The sequence below is a fragment of the Symsagittifera roscoffensis genome, chromosome 1, assembly GCF_963678635.1.
Source record: "Symsagittifera roscoffensis chromosome 1, txSymRosc1.1, whole genome shotgun sequence".
Taxonomy (NCBI): Eukaryota; Metazoa; Xenacoelomorpha; order Acoela; family Convolutidae; genus Symsagittifera; species Symsagittifera roscoffensis.
In genome coordinates this window covers 32,373,825-32,394,650 of record NC_087062.1, presented here as the reverse complement: position 1 = coordinate 32,394,650, position 20,826 = coordinate 32,373,825, and the positions used below count along the sequence as shown (strand labels likewise).

The window sequence follows — 20,826 nt, the reverse complement described above, 5'->3', positions numbered from 1 at the left end:
GTATGTTCTCAGATCCACGGGAGGATCTAAGAATTTGGTTGGTTAGAGGGGAAGTTTCAAAATTTTAAGGGAAGGATTGTAAGTCGACCTTGTTTCAGGGACATTTTCCAGTCTTACTATAAAGACTATTTTTCCTATATTTTTTGTACCCTATTCGAGTTTTGTACAGAAACAAGCCAAAAACAGACTTTTTGGCAATGTTGGAAGATTTAACAAAAAAATTCGTTTTCTCAGTCGCTTTGGGTGTTGGGGGGAGGGGTGCTCAGATCTATGGTAATTGAGTGAAACATAAGATCTTGTACTAGACCCGCTTAACTTGGTTCGGCAGCTAAGGCTTTACCTTAGTTCATTCAAGTTTATTGCGTGTTGTCTTTTAAGTATCAATGAACGAAGTGGAAACACATGTAGGTATTTTGGCTTGTTTGGATTTGCCGGGAAGAGTCTAAGATTTGTGCCAGCTCAGTTTTGATTTTTCGCGGTTTGCTTTTTGATTTCTTTTTAAGTCCCATTGAAAATTAATTTACTTGAAATTCAAGTGGCTTGAAAAATAATGGAAGTTTTGGAAGGTGGATTACTATTTAAAGGTTTACCAGCTGAATAAAAAATTATCTATAGAGACAGATTTCTTTCTTTGGGTCGATTCATCCGAAAAGTCAATCTTGAAAAACTTTTTGAAGTTAAAATTGGTCTGATGTTCTAAATGTCTTATGTCTAATTGCTCTGATGTAAAATGATCTTATTTTAAATCGACCAAATTAAATTTCCAAGCTCTTAAAACCATAAAGACCAAATTTTGTAAAAAAAAAAAAATTTGCGCCACAGCTAAATTTTTTTGGAAAAAGGGCGGTTGTGGGTACTTTTTTGTAATATTTTGATTCAAGTTTTGCATTTTTTTTACTCTTTAGGGCTCTTTCTTGTCAAATAGTTTTCAAGATTGTTGAACTAATTCATATTGGCATGGTACAAAGTTTGTTTCTAAGGATCCTCTGCTGTGATACGTCCCAAAGGACATATTCATCGGGGCGACTGATCTTTCAAGATCTGGACAACGTCCCCTTTTTGTAACGGTTGTTCTGCGATGCTCTATTTTGTTCGCTTCAACAGTGTTGGTAAATTTTCTTTTTGTAGTTATCGGCAGATGTGGTTGAGTCAGCGGATTGTTAGTTGAGCGTCAAAAGTTCCCAGTGGTAGGTTGCTGAAAGGACGTTGGATTATATTCAGGTTGAGTGGCTCCTAATTTTCTGTGATAGCAGTGTTTGTCAGAGGTCTGGAGTTTAACATAGATTCTAGTGAGAATATTATCGAAAAAACCCAGCGATAAAGTTTTTATATCTAAGAATAAGCAAGATCACATGTTTGCGATCTGAATTAATTGCTGCCAGGTCGCAAAGAAATGAGATCCATATAGTGGGTTGAGTTTATATTTGATTTCCTTGATTGCTAGTTTAGTTACAATTTCGTTTTTGTTGAATCTTTCTAGGCATTTCTTGAGTTCATAGTTAGCTCCTACCACATCTTTTCATTGTGACTGTTCAAGATTTTAGTTGTACATCTTCTTATTGTCAAGCGTGCAAGTGCATTGAGAAAAGTATCGGTGTTTAAATTTGGACAGTCTTTTAGATGAGCTGCTCTTGTTGTAAGGCAGTTAAAGGTTATAGCTTAGTACGTGTCCGTTTGTTTTCTATTTTCAATAAAGAATTGGCCTAAGAAATCTATTCCTGTACTGATGAAGGGAAAGTAAGACGTACTTATTGGAAATCTTGAAGATGAAAGAGGTGCCATAATTGGCTCTAGATTTTGATGTATGAAAGCTCTGACAATTTCTGAGCCTTCATGTATGAAAATTTGGTGTTCAATCAGTTTGTCTGTCTGTGAGTTTTGTTTTGTCGTCTATGCTTATGTTAGTTTTTGGGGAATGATTGAGCCTGACAAAAGTTAATGGCTTAAAGCATAGCTTTTTGAATGTCCGTGGTGTTGCAGTTTGATTGCACATGTACATCATTTGATATTGGATATAGATCGGTTTTAATTTTGAAGACGTTTCAGTTTAGAAATAAAACTGCTAAGTATAGCGAAAGTTAAAAGCAGCTTGTTTCATAAAAAAACCGTTTGATATCAAAACTTGGCTCATTCACATATAGTTTTCTCTTACTAAGTCTTCTTCGTAAACCCGCATCTACTACAGTTGTTAGGTTGTTTCAAGAACGCAGCCATGAGACATTTCTTGTTTATTTTGGTTCAAAACCGCGAGTACATTGTTTCGTAGCTTTCAGAGTAGTTGGAATGTGATGCCTATGCAAGTTGATATTCCATCGTTGAGATTTCGTTTAGTTAACGGGCTTTTCCTTTTCGTTGATTATCCAGTCAAAATATGTACCAGTCACCGTTATTTTCTCCAGTCACTGTATCTCCAGAAATGTAAAAAAGCTGGTCTGTTGAGATGAAGTTCCATGAAAGCAAATTATGAAGAACCTATTCCAATTGTTGCAGCTTCCAATTCAAGTGAAGGTACGCTTAGTTGTTTAATAAGTTTACTCTTGCCGATCAACAATTTACTTGTAATGATTGTCTCGTTGGTTTTCTGCATTCGCAAGGATAGAGTTGCGATTATTCCAAATAGTCATGCGTTTGTAAATTCGTGTATTTCCAATTTCCTTGAGTAAAGGCTTGGATTTGGAAATCAGGTCAGTGGCAAAGTTATTCTATCCATTTTGAGGAAAGAATCGAGGACCTTCTGTAGCTACAGTGATCGTCTGGTATCTGATCATTCCTTTTTCAACCCTATTTTCCAAATCTTGCAAATCTATCAAATAGTCAGTGGTGCTAAAGTCAAGTGGATAAAAAACGACACCAAGCTAAACAGTTTTCGTTGTGTATAATAATCAGCCAGAGCAGGAAAATTTTGTAGGGAATCAAAATAATTTCATTACTGTCACTTTTCTACTTTACTTTTGCCCTAGATTACGTGTTGAATACGTCTCGTCGTGGTCTTCATTAGGAATTTTCAGGGCGAAATAGTTGTTTGATAAGAATTCAGTGAAGCTTACCTGGTTTTAATGACTCCCTTGTTTCCTGTTGAAACTGATTGTCTAAGTTATGTACTGAGTCGATGTAGTCATCCAGATAAAAGCTGGCTAGAGGAAACGAGTTTTTCTTATCCAAAGCGCTTTTTTGTAATTCTTAAATTGCGGAACAATTGGCACCTAATCTTAATCGTGTGTGTTCGTACTGATTGATTATACTCTAAGGGATTGCAAAACTTACTGCTGAAACGAGGTCTCACGTTTCACAATTCCCAACCGAAAAGTGCGGCCATCCTAGGGTACTATGAGTGATTAAAATCATTGCCTTTAAATGTAGTTGTGTGATCTTGTTTCCGAGATATGACGTTATTTTCGATATTTTCCTTTTAACTCGATTTTGAAAAATTTTCTACGAAATTTGAAATTTCCAACCCAAGAGTTGGGTGCTTTCAGGGTTCTATCAGTGGTTGCTCTTCACTATCTCGTCATGCTGAAGCTTTTTCGACGTTTTATTTTTTGCATGTTTCCCAAAAAAATTCCACGATTAAGCTTTATCGTATATTCCAATGCCTTAGATTTTTTTTTGATTTTCTAATTACCTCCTTTTTATATTGGTTGTAGTAAATATTTTAAATTAAGGTAAGTTAAAGTTTGGCAATTTACGTTGATACTCTTAAAATCAGCCTATCAGGATTGTAGATTTTCGGGATTAACAACTAGTTTAACCCAATCACTTGGATCGTTTTACCTTTGATTCATTTGGAATCAAAAGTCAGACGTTAATTCGCCCATAGGGCGAAGAGCTAACTCACCTGCCCATAAAGACAAAAGTCGATGGTTCGCGCATCCGGCCAGGACCTGTTTTTTGTAAACAAAAATGGTTTGCGCGTCAAAATATCTTGGTCAGACTTCTGTTTGTTTTTGCCGGCTTAATGCCGCGGCACCCAATTTGCCAAACATTCAGGCATTTTTACTTCAAATTAAAAATTCATTCCAGTGTGTTCCGAATTTGGGCTGGTGATTGAGTTTCGGCGATATGTTCTGCTATTTTTCGATGTTTTTCATGTTTATGAAAAACGTTTAAGTTGTTTTGTGCATTTGTTTTGAAGGTTGTGTAGTGTTCTGTGCATTTGGTACAGTTGTAAGACCCATGCTTGAGACAACAAATCTCGGAAGGTCGATTCCAGTTGGGGCCTGTTTTTCGTGGAAACTGAAATTTTTATACTAATTTAGACTTGTGCTTGTTTTTGTCGACTGAGGTCCCGCAGAAAGGTTAGGTTTCTTTTTAAATTTTGAACATTTTTTTAAAAATTTTTTTTTCTAATGGTGCAGTTAGTTTTGACCCAGGAAACTTTCGTCCTTTTTTGCAATTTGCATCGCTTCTTGACAACAAAAAGTGTTTTTTTTTGTTTTTTTCTTTCAATTTTATTTGTCTTTTCATTTGCTGGTAATAAGCCGCGGATCTAGGAATTTCTCGAGGGGGGGGGGGGGGGGCAGGGGCATTTTTTCAATCCGCTATTGCTTGTAATCATGGTCCTTCATTTTTGTATCGCAAGTGGCGCGAAGCTCACCTTCACCTCTGTGTTAAACAAATGTGACGGGAACCTTGTGTTCTGTGCTTAGTTTTTGGATACACTTGTACAATGTTCAATGTCGTTTAGGTCGATCGAGAGAGCGAGAAAAGAGCAAGAGTTGCGGCCTGTTAAGGAGAAACTGAAAGCAGCATCAACAGCCGCAACAGTGCCTAAGAAAGAGGAAGTGGTATGTCTTTCCAGCGACGAAGAAGAGAAAGAGGCGGAGGAGGAGTCAAATTGCATGATTAGAGTGAGCAGCGTGAACGGATTCGACAATGAGGCTGTGAATGGAGGGTTCGCTAACGACGGGTTTCAGCCGCTGGACGAGAATGGAGAAGCTGTGACCAGGTGAGTTACCGTCTACCAATGTTGCTTGTTTTCAGAAAATAAATAAGTAGGAATTTATTTAGATGGTAGATCCAAAACAGCATAGAAGATCAACGAAAAGTAGCAATGTTGCGGGTTCCGCGACAAATCTAATTTTGGCCTGTTGCGGATTCCGCTTACAATGCACAGAATGCACAGTTTGGCCTCGTAATGATTTTAGCATAAAATAAGCTTCATTCCATGTATGTTTACACTAGCTAGTTTCCGAGCATAGTGTGTTTGTACGAACCTTCTTTTTTTCCAACCTAACTCGCAAATAAATCTGTAGCGTTGGAAATTTCATAGCATCTGTTCTCTGCTTTATATGTGGCTAGTGTTTGGGAGTAAGGAAAGTTCCGTGGCTGAGTGGTTAGTGCGTGAGAGTCATAATCTCTAGATCGCAGGGCGAATCGCATTCGTATCAGAATGTGCACCGATTCGGGGGTAATTTCAGTTTTTTAGTGCACTTTATAGAACTGCTTTGTCGTGTTTTTGCTTTAGTTTGCGAAGCGCAGCTTCGTCTCTGTGTTTATGTTAGCACAAAGTTACCGAAGAAAGTATTGAAAATTCATCGGAAAGAAGAGTATATACTGTGTAATGATAGTTGTTCATAATGAGCAGATTTTGCGGACCGCTTTTATTTAGGCTGAGGGGCATTCATAAAAAATTCCGTTTAGTTATGACTGTGCTGCCTCGACTATGGAAAGTGAAAGCAATTCGTCGTGCAGCTTACAATGCGTCAAATCATCTGTTGTCGAGCAAAGTGCCACAAATGAAGGAAATCTGCCGAACATGAAAAATTATCCCACGTTAGCCCAACTGAAACGAGATCCGAATTCACTCGAAATGTCTCCCTTTAGCGTAGCTCTAACATCTATTTACTACAATAATGGATTAGTGTGTCCGACTAAGACTGAGTTGCAGTGTAAATTTAGCAAGTTGGAAATAGTTTTGCCAGATTCTAGTTGTTTCGTCCACCCCGCAGAAGTTCCGAGACGCATAAGTTTCAATTCAATTCAAGGCGCACATTATATGTTATCTTCAGCTTTTAACGGTCTTCTAATACATCTATCGTCAAATCCTTTGCCGGCCAACCAACAAACTGTAGCCTCTCTCGATCAAGCGCAGCAGAATGTGGCATCCAAAGAGTCGACTAGTGGCCAATACTTGCTCCTGATTTTGAAATCACCTCTTAGATTGGAATTAGTTCAGAGGTTGAAATTACTTTTTGAGTATCTTAATTTTATTAGAAATACAATATCATTTATAAGAGACGATCGAGCGGCAGTGTTCAATTTTTACAAGGAATGGGAAACTGACAAAACGAAATTGGCGCGCTGTTCCAGCGGAATAGGTGCTTCATCAGCAGCGAATTCAGCTCTCGTGAAAGCATTCAATAACTCAGGCAATGCTGCTCGGAACGGTAACACTGTTACATTGTACACATACACTCGAGATAAAACGATTATTCCGATTACAAGCGCGGATGTGCGCTGTTTAAATCCAGACGAGTTTCTAAATGATACGATAATTGATTTTTACTGTAACTGGCTCCTCGATCGGTACCTCACGGAGCCCGAACAGAGGAACAGAGTGTACTTGTTCAACTCCTTCTTCTACAAGACCTACACCCAAGTCAAGAATCCCCCAAAGCCCACGGCGAGCGAAGTAGCTTCGGGTAAAGGGGGGGCTGTTGCAGTGAAGGTGAAACGACACGAACGGGTGAAGAAATGGACCAAGAATGTGAACTTGTTCGAGAAGGATTTCATCATCATTCCTGTGAACGAGGAGTGGCATTGGTTTCTGGTGCTAATTTGCTTCCCAAAGCAAGCAATAAATGCGAGTGCGCATAACGGTAAGACACTTTGAAGATATAAAACATTAAATCTGTCCATAAATTCTGTTTGATTAAAAATACAGTATCGGCATCCGCTATCTAAATTCTGATTACCATATTTTTGACGCCCTATAAGAGCCAAAGACGCCCTACAAAAAATCTGCTTATGCCACTGCCATGGCATGAAAAAAAAATACATTTCATCATATGGTATTTTAATGTTCTATTTCCTTTGTTTTTGCTTAGATACATTTACATTTTTTGCTTTTCAGCCTTGATGGCCAGTCAAAAGTCGCAGACAGTTGGCAACTGGATCAACGCCAGCAAGATTGCACGGGAGCGCGAGCCGCTCATTCTGGTGCTGAATTCTCTAATCACTGGCAACAAGAACAACCTGTTCAAACAAATGCGAGACTACCTAGAGGTCGAACTTCTAGATAAATCCCAGTTAGTTCAGTCTTTTTCGCGTACAGCGTTTGCTCATATGCAACCCTCAGTGCCTCAACAGACGAATTCTTTCGATTGTGGAATCTATTTGTTCAAATACCTGGAAAAGTTCCTCCAGGATTTTGTGACGATCGAAAATAATCCGAAAGAGCCAGACAAGAAAATAGAGTGGGAGAAGTGGTTCGAAACTTCGGAGACGTCTAATATGAGGAACGAGTTAAAGACATTGATCGCATCGTTGCACGACCAGAAAACAGTTTCAAACTTTGAACAGTATTCCTTTAAAAAAGTTGTGTCCTCAACGTGAGGTGTAGATTGATTGGATTCGATTGTATCGTTTGTAAAAATTGCAGATAGCGTTTTCTGATATTGCTTCATTATTGTTCTGAACTGAACTGCTTAAATTACTCCCAAATTTTAAGGTTTTGGTTGATAGTTATTTAGAGCAGCGGCGGTGTATAGTGTATGTAAGTGCACTTCTAAAGATTACGATGTTCATTGCTAAAAAAAATTTTGAACAGAAAGTGACCATAAACGTAAGGAATTAAGTTTAGTTGCCTTGTAAATAATTGTTCGAATAAAAATCAGGGGTAATAAGTTAGATAAAACTTGGCAAGAAATCAGAAACATAGGTTTGTACGTTTCTGTTAGATTCATGATACATTTACTAGTAGTATTAGTAGTAGTATTTTGCGCACCACCACGCAAGAGAGAGAGAGAGAGAGGGGGGGGGGTTGAACAGGGCCCGAAATGAGCAGTAGGAAAAACATAACTCTTTAAATATTGATTTTTCGACCATAGACACCAAAATTATGTTTAAAAACACATACATTGTTCGATTTTTGCCTGTATATATAGTATGACTCATCAAACTATTGGAGTTTCGACCATAGCAACTCATTTAGGCGCACTGCTCACCAAATCACCCCTCCCCCTAGCGTTACTGGTGCGCAAAATACTACTATTTTTACGCATTGTAACTATGTCGCCATTTGTATATTCAACAGATTAATTTCAGAAAACTGACATGGGGCGAAGACCTGCGAGGTGCTACCGCTACTGTAAGAACAAGCCCTACCCCAAGTCCCGCTTCTGTCGAGGTGTCCCTGATCCCAAGATCAGAATCTACGACATCGGACGAAAACGGGCTGGCGTGGACGAGTTCCCCTGTTGCGTGCACCTGATTTCAAACGAGCTTGAGCAACTGTCGGGGGAAGCACTGGAAGCGGCGAGAATCTGTGCGAACAAGTACATGGTGAAGAACTGTGGAAAGGATGCGTTCCACATGCGAGTGAGAGTGCACCCATTCCACGTAGTCAGAATCAACAAAATGTTGAGCTGTGCCGGGGCGGATCGACTCCAAACCGGAATGAGAGGTAAAGCAGTAAACATAAAACTGTTGAATTAACACTAAAAGGAAAAGTGTCTGTGCCTGAGATCTGAAATTGCGTTTTTGACAAGCGTAGGGTGCCTGCGAAGCATTTAATAAATTTCATTGTTGTCTTATTATTTTTGAACGCAATTTATATATAATTTTTAAGTCAATCAGCCCGGAGGCCTAACCCGGAGGTTAACTATTTAGGTTTACATGAGCGCATATATTCAGCGCCCTTTAAGCTATGACTTGCTTGCTAGAGCTCGCCTTACAAATTGCAGCGCACGTGCGATTTGAACCAGCAATCATATGATTGCTGGGCACCATCACTACCGGAGCGCCTGAGTTATTTATTTATGCGTTTGAGAACGTAGTTTTTTTTTTGTGAAATTTCCACAAAAATAATCTGACTCAAACTTACTCAAGGGACTGCTTTTCTCATCCGTAGTTCGCTTGATTATTAGGTGCTTTTGGAAAACCGCAAGGTACTGTTGCTCGTGTGAGGATTGGGCAACCGATTCTTTCAATGCGAGTGAAAGACAACCAGAAGCCGTCAGCGATTGAGGCTCTGAGGCGCGCTAAGTTCAAGTTCCCTGGCCGACAGAAGATACTGATATCTTCCAAGTGGGGCTTCACAAAGTGGGAGAGAGACGAGTATCCCCAGATGAGACAGGACGGGATCCTGAAGGCTGACGGATCTGGAGTGCAGTACAGTCGCAAGATGTACAGAGCAGCACAGCACTCGATCAAGCTGGCAGCAGCAGCCGAAAAAGCAGAGTAGACTGTTATTGGACTGTTTACCCTTTTGTTGCCTTCTGCTTATATGAGAATAAAAGTTGGTAGCTCACAGTTTTTTTATTCACTTGTGATAGGAAGTGTCTGGCATCAGGATACTAGAGTTTTTTCCTGTTAATGTTTTCGTTCTCGAAAATAATTTTAAACCGAAATTGACGAAAATAGATAAGGAAAAAACAGAATATAAAAATTTTTACCGCGTGTATATTGCAAAAACTTTAGTAGGATATACAACCACAGTGGTATAATTAGATCATTGCTACTGTGGTGATAAATCCCTAAAAAATGTTTTTCTCAGTATATGCGCGGTATCATTTTTGAAATGAAATTTTTTTCTCATTTTTTTACTGACTATATCGCTTTTGGTTCAATTTTTGCAAACAAAATTAATAAAATGCACGTGTGCTGTACGGATACGACGTCACGTGCTGACATCTAGAAACGAAAATAATTTTCCTTTTTTAATTTTTCTTCTAAAGTTGTCGGCTTTCAAGCTCATGTTTAAGAGTAATGAACGTAGTGAGTACTCTGATATAGGTCTTGGTGATTTTTTAAAGAATAATGAACGTAGTGAGTACTGTTATATAAGTCTTGGTGATTTTTTTTCAGGAAAAGTCTACACAAGCAAAGCTTGTATTATAGTATGAAATATCTTTTTTTTTCTAACCTAAGTCGCAAATATTGTTGGGAAAAAATGTGTTCATTTTGAAAGTGTTCATTTTGATCATTAACCAGCTATTAAATACAGCCAATGCTAAAGATATTAACACAGACTATTATTGTTCCGACTTTCATAACGAAAGTAACGGAATAATTGAGCTCGTGGTGGTTTTTTTTCAGAAAAAGTTTGACTGTTTAATTACCCATTTTTGACGGGATATTTTTTATCCTTCAAAAAGTATTGTTGTCCTGGGCAAATTTGGTAAGATATTTTACCTGTGATCATTTTTTCGTAAAATTATGAAGTTTAAAAATGGCCAATTTGGGACAATTAACGCGCGATATATTTTGCGCTATTAACGCGTGAGTGGAGGTTTAATCCGTCGTAGAAAATGGCGTGTGGGGGATGATTTTCACAAAAAATATCAAATTAAACAAAAACTTATTTTTATTACATTTAATTTCATGTTATTACTACTCCATAGACTGCTCTGAAAATTGAGGTATGTTAGTTGGTACCTTTTTTTTTTCTTCAAATTGACTGGTACTGCTAATGCGTCATAATTGGCGTGCGTCACTTTAGAAATTTTGTTGACTCAAAATTTACTTATTCAGTGCTTCCCAGTAGCGTTATCGGTCATACTTCTTGTGTATGCGAAGTGCAACTTCGCCTCTGTGTAAAATTTGTTAGCGCTGAATTTTTATTTTTCGCGGTATGACTTGTGATTTTTTTAAGTTCAGCGCATTTCCATTGTTAAAAGGACGGCAAAACTCACTATCGAACAGCAAAAGTGTAAAGGTCATCTATCTTTTTTCGAAATTCAAAATTGAAGGTTTTTGGAAAAAAAAACAAGTCAACTTTCTTTGCAGTTTCCAATTCTTTTCCAACTGTCAGTTGTCTATGTTTAATTTTTAATTAGTTTCATTAAATGGATTGTGCAGCATTTGATTAGAAACGGTCTGCATTTTAATCCTCAAAGTTTTTTTGCGCCATCTTGGAAACAAAAACTTCAACTTTTAAAGTTTTTTGAGTAGTTATTTTTGAAAGAAACTGTTTTCCAATATTCCTGATTTTTTATGAATATCGGAAACGCCTAATTTTTAGTCTTTTGTTCAGATCCTTTCACCAAGACATGTACAAAAAAAACGGATTTATTTTGGAAAAAAAAATTAAGTAAAGAATATAGTCGGAACTGGCCATGCTTATTCAAAATTGTTTTTCAATGTATCGCAAGTGGCGCCAAGCTTCGCTTCGCATCTGTAACAGTTGTGACTATGAAAGTATTGTTTTTGCTTAGCAAAACAAGGAGGCAACGGTGATATCATGTATTTTTGCTGCAAAATGTCTTGCTCCTATAATTTTTCGAAGTTTGTAGAATAATTGTGCTCGATAGAATACGAAATTGTTAAGAAGGTTAGAGAAGAAGCGGAATTGCGTGAGCTTACCGTTCCATCTGTATACGATACGTTTGGCACCCGAGGCGTGCCAATTGTTAATAAGTAACAGTATCCAGTTTGGGCGAGATTACAAAATAGTTTTTGCATAATGTACTAAATAAAAGAGAAAAGGGAAATATTTTGTGTTGATTGTGTTTTTCTAGCATTACCAGAATTGCTTAAAAGACTAGTTCTCTGAAATTTTGACGTGGATTTGAATGTTTTTCAATGTAATATTGTAATCTTGTTATAAATTAAATGAAAGTTGGAATGTGCTATGGACGCGATGCTTAACTGAATGCAATAGTTTCATTTTGTCGAGTGCAATGTTTAAGAAATTTTTTTTCAGGCTGAACGCTTAAAAGAAGTTCAATAATATTTCAGATTTTTAAAACATTCTAAAGTTTGGAAAATTCAAAAAATATTTTTTTTTTTGGAATAAAAAAACTCTGAAGAAAAGATGAACTAAATTCAACATCGAGGCCAGAAAGTAGCTGTCCTCTTTTTGTCGAATATTTGGCGTTTTAAGATTGATATCAGTGTCAAACGAACTAACTAAGGACTGAAAATTCCATGCTTAGAAAAAGTAAATCTTTGAAAACCGATTCGCTCTATAAAATAACTCAAAAGATTTCAAAATGTCATTGCTCATAAAGCTTGCTTAGAAAAACTTTTTGCAAATAATTAGTTCTCAGAATCAACTTGAATTATTTTGAAAATGTTTCTATGAAAAAGCTTGCTTGGCTAATCTTTACTCTATTGCAAACCGATTCAGTCCATACTTGCACAAGCTTGCATAAAAAGTAGACAAGCTTGCCTTAGAAAAACTTTATTCGCTTTATCAATCAACTTAATTTAGTTCAAAGTTTCATCGTTTGAATAGCTGCTTGGAAAAATGTTTCTTGTAACGATTATTCAGTTTGCGAAATATGTTGATATATTTTAACGTTTCATTGGTCGTTAAGCTTGTTAAGAAAACTTAATTTTTCTGTGAATTGATTCAATCAATGAACTAACTTGAAAAAAGTTCAAATTTCAACTCTTCTTCAACTTGGTTAGAAAAAGCTTGATTAACTTGCTTAGAAGTTTGTCGCAAACCGATTCGGTCCATTAAAAATTTCGAAATTCGCTCTATGATTATGAATTTGTTCCATGCCCACCCATTCATTAGTGAAATAACGTAAAGTATTTCAAGGTTTCATCGCTTGAAAAAAATGCGTTAAAAATTAAACCAAATTACTGATTCGATCTAAGAAAAATCTCAACGCTTGAAAAGTTTGCAGAGAAAATTTTTCTGTCGCCTTTCAATTTGGTCGGTAAAACAACTGAAATACTTCAAAGTTTCAACGCTCAAAAAATTTGAACAGGAACGCCTAAACTCTTTCCGAATCTTTTTGTTCTATGAATCAACTTGAAATATTTCACAAATTTCAACGCTTGAAAAAATGCAAAGAATTTTTTTTTTGCCCTTCAATTTGATCTGTAAAACAACTGAAATACTTCAGAGTTTCATTGATCGAAAAAGTTGACAAGGAACACCTAAACTTTTTTGGAATCTTTTTGATCTATGAATCAGCTTGAAATATTTCATTGCTTGAGTAGATAGCTAAGAAAAATTTATTTTCTTTTCGTGGGCTTATTCGCTCTATGAATAACTTGGAATATTTCAATTTTCCACCCTTTTTTTAAGTTGCTTAGTAAAATTTAAGTTTTTCGATTACTGATTTGCTCCATGAAACAACTTAATTTTTCCAAAGTTTCATCGATTGAAAAATTAACCTCGAAAAATGCTAATTTTTGAAAATCGATTCATTCTTTGAAAGAACTTGAAAAATTTCAAAGTTTTTCTGCTCATAAAATTTGCAAGAAAGCATGTATTTTTGCCAGCTAATTCCCTAAATGACAAACTTGGAATTTCCTCTAATAGTTCGATAAGAAACACTCATTTTTAATTTTCCGCGATTTGATTCGTTCTATAAAATAACCTGAATTTTTTAAGAGTTTCATTGCTTCAGTAATTTGTTTAGAAAAATTTAAATTGTTTACGAGTCGATTTGCTCACTTTATTTTTTTGAAAACAGAATCGGTTGATAAAATAGCTTCAAATATTTCATAGCTTCAAAAGTTTGCTCAAGAAAAACATCAGGTTTTCGTGAACGGATGCGTTCTATGAAATAAGTTGAAGTGCTTGAAAGCATGAGTTTTATAGCTAGCAATCAGTCCATAATTCGAAAACACATAGCTCGAATAGTTTGTCTAGAAAACCATTAGCTTTTGTGCGAACCAAATCAGCCTATGCAATAACCACAGTCTGCTCAAAATTACATGGTTTAAATACCTTGCATAGAAAAATTTGAATCTTTTGCGAACCAGTTCGCTGTGTGAAGTAACCTGAAATATATCAAAGTTTCAGCACTTGCATAGATTGCTGAGAAAAACAAAATCTTTTCGCCAACCAATTTGCTCTGTGAACACTTGAGATAATTCGAAGTTTCATTGCCTTAAAAGCTTGCTTCAAAAAACTGAAACTTCTCGCCAGTCGATTTTCTCTATGAAACAATTTAACACGTTTCAAAGTTTCCTTATAAATAGCGTGCTCGGAACAACTTTGAAAAGTTTCAAGCTATTTAGTAGACCGTACCCTTTTGCCGAACGCTTAAGTTTTTTTAAGCAAAAATTTTGCAAACTTTTTAGGGAAACTTTTCGCAAACAGATTTGCTTTTTGAAGTTAGTTGAAATATTTCAAAATTTCAGCGCTTCAATTGCTTGTTAAGAAGACTTTAACTTTTTCGCGAAACGATTCGGTCTAGGAAACAAGTTAAGTGTTTCAAAGCAGAAGTTTAATAGCCAGCATTCATTCTATGAAATACTTTTGAATCATACAAAATTTCAGAGCTCTAATAGTTTGCTCAGAATAAGTTGAATTTTTTACGAGCCAAATCAGTCTATGCAATAACTTGGAAATGTTTCAAAATTACATGGCTTAAATACCTTACATAGAAAAACCCGAATCTTTTGCGAACCAGTTTGCTGTGTGAATTAACCTGAAATGTTTCAAAGTTTCAAAGCTTAAATAGCTTGATTTTTTAAAAACTTCAATTTTCAGGAACCGATTGGTTTTATGAAATCTAAAGTCTTTCAAATCGATTTACGAGATGGCTAAACTTGAAATTGTTTTAAATTTCACTGCTTGGGTAGCTTGAACAGAACAATAACTTTTTTTTTGCGAGCCACTTGATTCTTGGAGGCGTGCTTGCTAACTAACATTAAACAGCAGAAATAACTGACGTAAGACAAAATCCTCGAAAGAACGTCATTTCTTCAATTTTTTTTGTATTTGAGCGAAGTGAGATCATGAATCTGTTTGTGAGTTTTTTCAAGAAGTCTTTTTAAAATTGCTCACGTTCAAGGTTAATTGTCAGCGTTTACTTTTTATTTTATCAAATTTTTACTTCTTCATTTAATAAAAGATGGTGAAATTGCACTCTCCTAGAGTATCAAAACGAACCTTTTTATTTTCCAGCTTAACTCAAAAATTAAAAAGTTCTTTAAAAATTTTCAGTTAATTGGCGACACTTTTGCTATCATCACGATCTTTGGATTTGGATGTCTTACAGCATCTGTTCTCTGCTTTTATTGTGGCTAGCGTTTGTAGTTTTTCATTGTTAGTGCGAATAAATAGAATCTGAGACGTTAGCCATTTTTTTTTCATTATTTTGAGGCTCGTTTCAATTTTTATTTTTGCCTTTTTTACCCTGGCGATAAACAAAAGTATTGCAATCGGGTACTAGACTTTTTTCGGCACACATTTTTTTTTCATAGATTGATCATTTTAGTAGGAATGGTAATCTTCACTTCTGACATGCTCATATTCTAAAATTTCATATAAAACTACCATCATTTAAATAGAAAATAGTTTCAAAGCATGTGTTTTGTTCAAAGTTAAACAGTTTTTTTTACTGTATCTGAAAGTTCAGTAATTTGGAAATTTACCGAGTCTGATTTTGCGCAAATTTTTTCCTTTGTTTTTTTTGTGTTTTTTTAAAAAAAAATTGAGCCGATTTTTATTTTGGCCGGCTCAACTTATATGCGTAATTTTGAGGAAAAATGTATTTTTATAGGATTCTTCTCTTCAGTATGGATGGGTTGTAAACACTTTTTAAAATCATGAAATCGTTCATGACAATAGTTTTGTTTGCGGCTCAACAATTTTCTATCCAAAATTTGACACCTATGCTACCACAAGTAGCTTTTTCAACTTAATTTTTCAGAATTTTTTTTCCACTGATTTTATTGTATTGCCATGTGTAGCGCAATTTGAAGTTTTTTAGATAGTTTTATACTGGCTGTTGTGATCTGTCACGGGTTTTCATCAACGAGATTTTTTGTTTGAAACAAACATTTGAGCATTTTGGGTGTTGTCTTTTTGGCATTTTGTCAATTATTTAAGATTTCTTGGATTTGTGTATCGCAACTGGTCTGAAACGCAGCTACGCTTCTATGTAGAGCTGTTTTTCGTCGTGTTGTCGCTATTGCTTGCGAAGAGCAGCCTCGCCATTATGTAGAAACTTTGCAAGAAATAATGTTTTCAAACTGGCACCAGTTAAAATCCCATAATGAATCATCGCTGAATGACCTTTTTTATTTTGAGCTTTTTAATTGAATCAAAAGTTGCGTGTTGAAAATTGAGCTTTCTTGGGGAACAACAAATCAAGAACGAAAAGCCGGTCGATAAAAAGCCGGATCGAAACAATTCAGATCTTCAACAACCAAAATAAACATTGACTTCGACTTTTAGTTTTTAATAGGATGTTAACATAATCAATCTTTGTGTTTCTAGAAAATCATAGGAAAATAAAAGTTTTTTTTTCAATCAGATCTTCTTATGTTTGATCTAAATTTCAAAAATTTCTTGTATTAGGACGAGGCACTGAATTTTCCCATGCTGTTATGAGGTATCTGAATATAAACTGGCTGAAACTGTTGCTCAACTTTCGAAAAACTTGAATTGAATGAATGTTTAAGAGTCATGAACGTAGCGATTACTTTTAAATAGGTTTTATTGATCTTTCAGTTTTTTTTTGTATGGAAAAAGTCAAAAAATTGTTCCGCCGTAGGTTCGACATTTCGTGATTTCACTTTTGATTTCTTTTCAAGTTTCCTCCTTTTCCTATGTTGAAAGGTAGGCAAACTGCAATATCGAACAGCAAAATCGTTATTGAAAAAGTATTGAATTAGAAGGTGGCATTTTTTCACTAAACTTTTTTTGCGATTGTGTCAACCAAATATGAACTCAGATGGTTTATAGTTAGAAAAACTCCTGATATCATGAACCACTTTTAAAAGCTGGTTTTCCTTTAAAAGTAGGATTTTTTGTTAGTACTAAATTTATTTCTTGCAGCAAATTAAACAGCTTGGATTTACGATACTTTATTGGAAGCTTCTGCATCCTAATTTGAGCAAAAAATTTTTCAACAGACATTCTGTTGATGTTCTGGTATTTTGATTATTTGTATTGATTTCGAAAAGATTTTTCAAAAATTTCCTGTATGGATACCTGCTAGCGATGGGATAAAAAACTTTCAAAGAGGGCAGTTCTAGATTTTTTTCATCTTTAGAGTAAGTAGCAGTGAATTGTAGCTATTACAACCAACATCAAAACACGGTATTGAATAATCGATTTAACTTTCAAATCTTAGTACCGTAAAACCACCTGGGAACAGAATGCTTCATTTTAGAAATGATTTCGCATTGTTTTTGCAGTTTAATTAGCACAGTTTCAATGTGCTTACTGAAAGTGAGCCTAGAATTTTAGTGTAGAGATATTTTCATAGATTTACGAAAAGAAATCAAAGGTAATTCAGGGCATCAATATCCGTCAGCTGCTATACAAAAACTTGCCGGAAGTTATAATTAAAAAATCGAAATTGGTCTAATTACGTTTCCTCTGCCTCATTCACGTTTCCACCAGCTCATTTGCTGTTTTTCATCTGTCTGTCGATAATTTTTCATCTTATTTTTCAAAGTGCTTTGCAATAGCGGATCTAGGGGGATCCAACCCCTCAGGGCATCGAACCTCCGGCCAGCCAAAGCGTGTTCCCTTCGACACTGTTTTACGACATCCAAATTTGGCCGAACAGCAATAAAATTTCTCTAAAGGGACTTTCATGCCAAAATTCACCGCAAAAACCTGCACTAACAGAATTATGGTCTGAATGTTTACAAAGTTCTCAAAATCTGTAAAAGTATTTTGCGAAATCTCGGCAAACCAATTTGGTCGCTATCTCTTCAAAAGTAGAATGTGAAGTTTTTGTATCTGCAGAGTTGCAGAATATAAATGGCTTCTATTGCTCCTGTGCATATCTATTGGCATTATAGGCGTAATGGTTTCTTACTTGGGTTTGTATCGAAGCACTGGGGTTGTATCGAAGCTATTTTGCCCAGGATGTGAATCTGAATCAAGACTTTTCTTTGCATCACAACAATTAAGTAAAATCGCGTACTTGATTTTGAAAACTGGTTTTCCTTAATTGACTAAAATATCGCAAATTCTGGGGGCTTAAGTTTTGGAAATGGTTTCATGTGCATTACTTTCTCATGTACGTAAATCAACTAAAAAGATGTTGCCTGCGGTTGATTTCAAATCCAATTATCTAGCAAATGCCTGTGGTTCTAGAACAGCAAATGTTTGACAGGAGTAAGAGCGAAAGCATGATGTATGTTTTTTTTTTGTGTGTATAAGTAAATCAATTGAACGCTTGTTGCGAATCGGTTTATTTAAAAAAAAGTTCTCTAGCAGTTCAGACTCAATATATTTTCTGTGGTTCTTCCTAGAGATTTTTTTTGGTTAAGCTTCTGAAGCAAATATTTTTATTGTTGAAAGTTTTATTGTGCGCAGCTTTTACCCTTTTGGAACCTGATAATGGCGAAAAGTTCAGTTATATATGCGTTTACCGCTTTTACCGCTTACTGCCAAATGTCTTTTAGGTACTCCAAATCCAAGAAGTTGGATGTTTTGTTTTTCACATATTTCCAGTCCAGGCTCCTCGTAAGACAGGGTCCGCAGGGGGTTGAAATCACATTGAAGCTTTTTGCAGCAGTCCCGATTCAAGTAGCACCAGAAAATTTCAAAAATATTCTGGTGTCGAGAAAAAAAAACCAATTGATATTCACTTATATAGAACATTGCCAATCACGAGCAGTTCTTGAAATTCGCTGAGTTTTAACTTGATAAGTTTATTCTTTGAAAGTTGACAAATTTTCAAAGAGTTTTAATCTGATATATTTCCTCTTCGACACTAGTGTTCTTTGAAACTTTTCCAATCTTCTTTTGGCTATGTTTTTTTTCTGCTAACATGCTCAGCTCCGTGAAATCAAATTTTAAATACTGGCTACTAATGCTAGTATCTATGGTAAGTGTTTACTTCTAGGATTCTTACCATTATATTGAATTTTTTGCTGATGATTTTTCATCTACATGGTTGTCGTCTTAAGCTCTGACATTATAAATTCCGAATTGTGCAGAACATCTTGGCTACACTATATATATGGCACTCGCGAATCATATGCGGGTGGTCAAAGAAAATTTTTCCAAAGTTTTTCCGTTGACTTCCATCTAATTGAGTGTCGGCTTTAATTCTGCCTGCTAATTTAGCTAAAATTTTGTTCCCATGAATTTTCGTTGTTATTTTCAAGAACGATTAGATTGATATTTAGTTTCGAATGCTCAACTTTAATCCCACGAGGACACTCTTACAAAACTCAAACATGAGAAATGAGAAAACTTCCTTCAAAAAATTTGAAAAATTGTTCTGCTCGTTTTTCCTTCTTCAATGGCAGATATCCTTCTTCAATAATAATATCGTTCCAAATCCTCATTGCTCTTTCTTGATACTGTTTTTAGCAATCTACGTGTTGTATCACAAGCGGTGCGAAGCCTGAAAACTAACTCCGCATTCAAAACATCGTTTCAAAATCTCAAATACAGGAACTTTGTGAATCTGTCTATTAGTTATTATATTTTAAATGCATGTGTCATTATCTGGCCAAATTTGATTTTTTTTCCACGTAATATTTTTTGCAGGTTAACAGAACATATCGACCTGGTAATAGAAATTTTTGGATTATATATCAATATATTTCTAGAAATTGTAGAGCTAAAGCATTTTTAATAAGTAATTGTAAAGTGGTCGTTTTCACGGTTTTTCGAGAGAAAGTTGCGAATCTTTCCTCAAAATCTAAGTGCTCAAGTTCTTCTAGCTTACGAAAATGGCAATTCAAAAATTTTTTTCAAAAGTTTCCAAAAAATCCTGATAAAGGTAAATTAAGCACGCTCGGTTACATGGTTGATAGCGGAAAGTTTCATGCGTAAATGCTAACGAAAACAATTGACCTAATTTAAATAAAGAATCTCATTTGAGACTAACTAGTTGAACATATCTTCTTAAATAATTTGACATTCAGGTTAGACACCTAGTTGGCATTGCTGAATTTTTCAAAATCAGGTAAAAAGCCACTTATTCGATTATTCTAGTTGTTCTTACCCGTTTGATAAGCAAGGTATTTCCACGTGAATAACTTTATTCACATGATGATTTTGAAGTAAATTGTGGTCCCCTCAAAACCTTTACTCTCCAACCAACACATTAGTTTTGATTGTGACTCTAATTTAAATAGCCAGTCCATTCAAAACTTTTTTTGTTGCTTATAAATTTGTCAACTCCGATTTACGATTTCAATTTTTTCGTTTTGAGTTTTTGTTTGTGCTTGTTTGGTTCAAAAGATTTCGCATTGTCTTGTTATTATAACCTTAGAAGCCTTATATTGCGCCAATCGTTTGATGAGCGATTTTTTTAATGAGGAAGTGTTTAACGCTGGGGCTATGAAATTTTTTTTCTACGATCAACGGCTGACTGATCATCTATTGTCGGCGTTGTTGCTGTTCCTAAAGTGTTTCGCGATGCTTACTTCTTATTCAAATTAAACTTTCTTATTCAAAATGAATTTCTCTTAATACGAATCTTGGCAAAATCGAATTTTTGATAGATCATGTGATAATTATGATTTGGCGAAATTAATTATATTTTTTTCTCTCCTATTTATCAACCCACTTTCCTTTATACTGTAAGGGCACTAGAGTATTATCGTTGCTACAATAGAATGAATTATATAGCTTCATTTATAGCTTTTGTGTTTTTTTTTCAAAACTGATTAGTTTAGGGAACTAATGTGTCTACAAAGAAACTTTTTGCTTCAAATATAAAAAGTGCAGTTGCATGCTATTGGCATTTTAATGCATTTTTTTGGTAAAAT

At 35.5% G+C, this 20,826-nt stretch overlaps 2 protein-coding genes across 2 annotated transcripts in view; both read left to right on the top strand.

Annotated features, from left to right (window-relative positions):
• LOC134842940 (uncharacterized) overlaps window positions 1-7,931 on the top strand; it is a 9,359-nt gene extending 1,428 nt beyond the window's left edge. Inside the window, exons 2-4 of the mRNA XM_063859475.1 lie at window positions 4,685-4,945; window positions 5,641-6,818; window positions 7,073-7,931. Coding sequence (XP_063715545.1) covers window positions 4,685-4,945; window positions 5,641-6,818; window positions 7,073-7,554 — 1,921 coding nt within the window. The 3' untranslated portion in view covers window positions 7,555-7,931. The remainder of the gene's footprint in view (window positions 1-4,684; window positions 4,946-5,640; window positions 6,819-7,072) is intronic.
• A 303-nt stretch (window positions 7,932-8,234) lies between these two features.
• On the top strand, window positions 8,235-9,469 carry LOC134856519 (large ribosomal subunit protein uL16-like). Its single transcript, XM_063872791.1, has 2 exons — window positions 8,235-8,623; window positions 9,087-9,469. Exons 1-2 carry the CDS (start codon window positions 8,275-8,277, stop codon window positions 9,401-9,403), a joined length of 666 nt encoding a protein of 221 aa, XP_063728861.1. The 5' UTR covers window positions 8,235-8,274; the 3' UTR covers window positions 9,404-9,469.
• The last annotated feature ends 11,357 nt before the right edge of the window (window positions 9,470-20,826 follow it).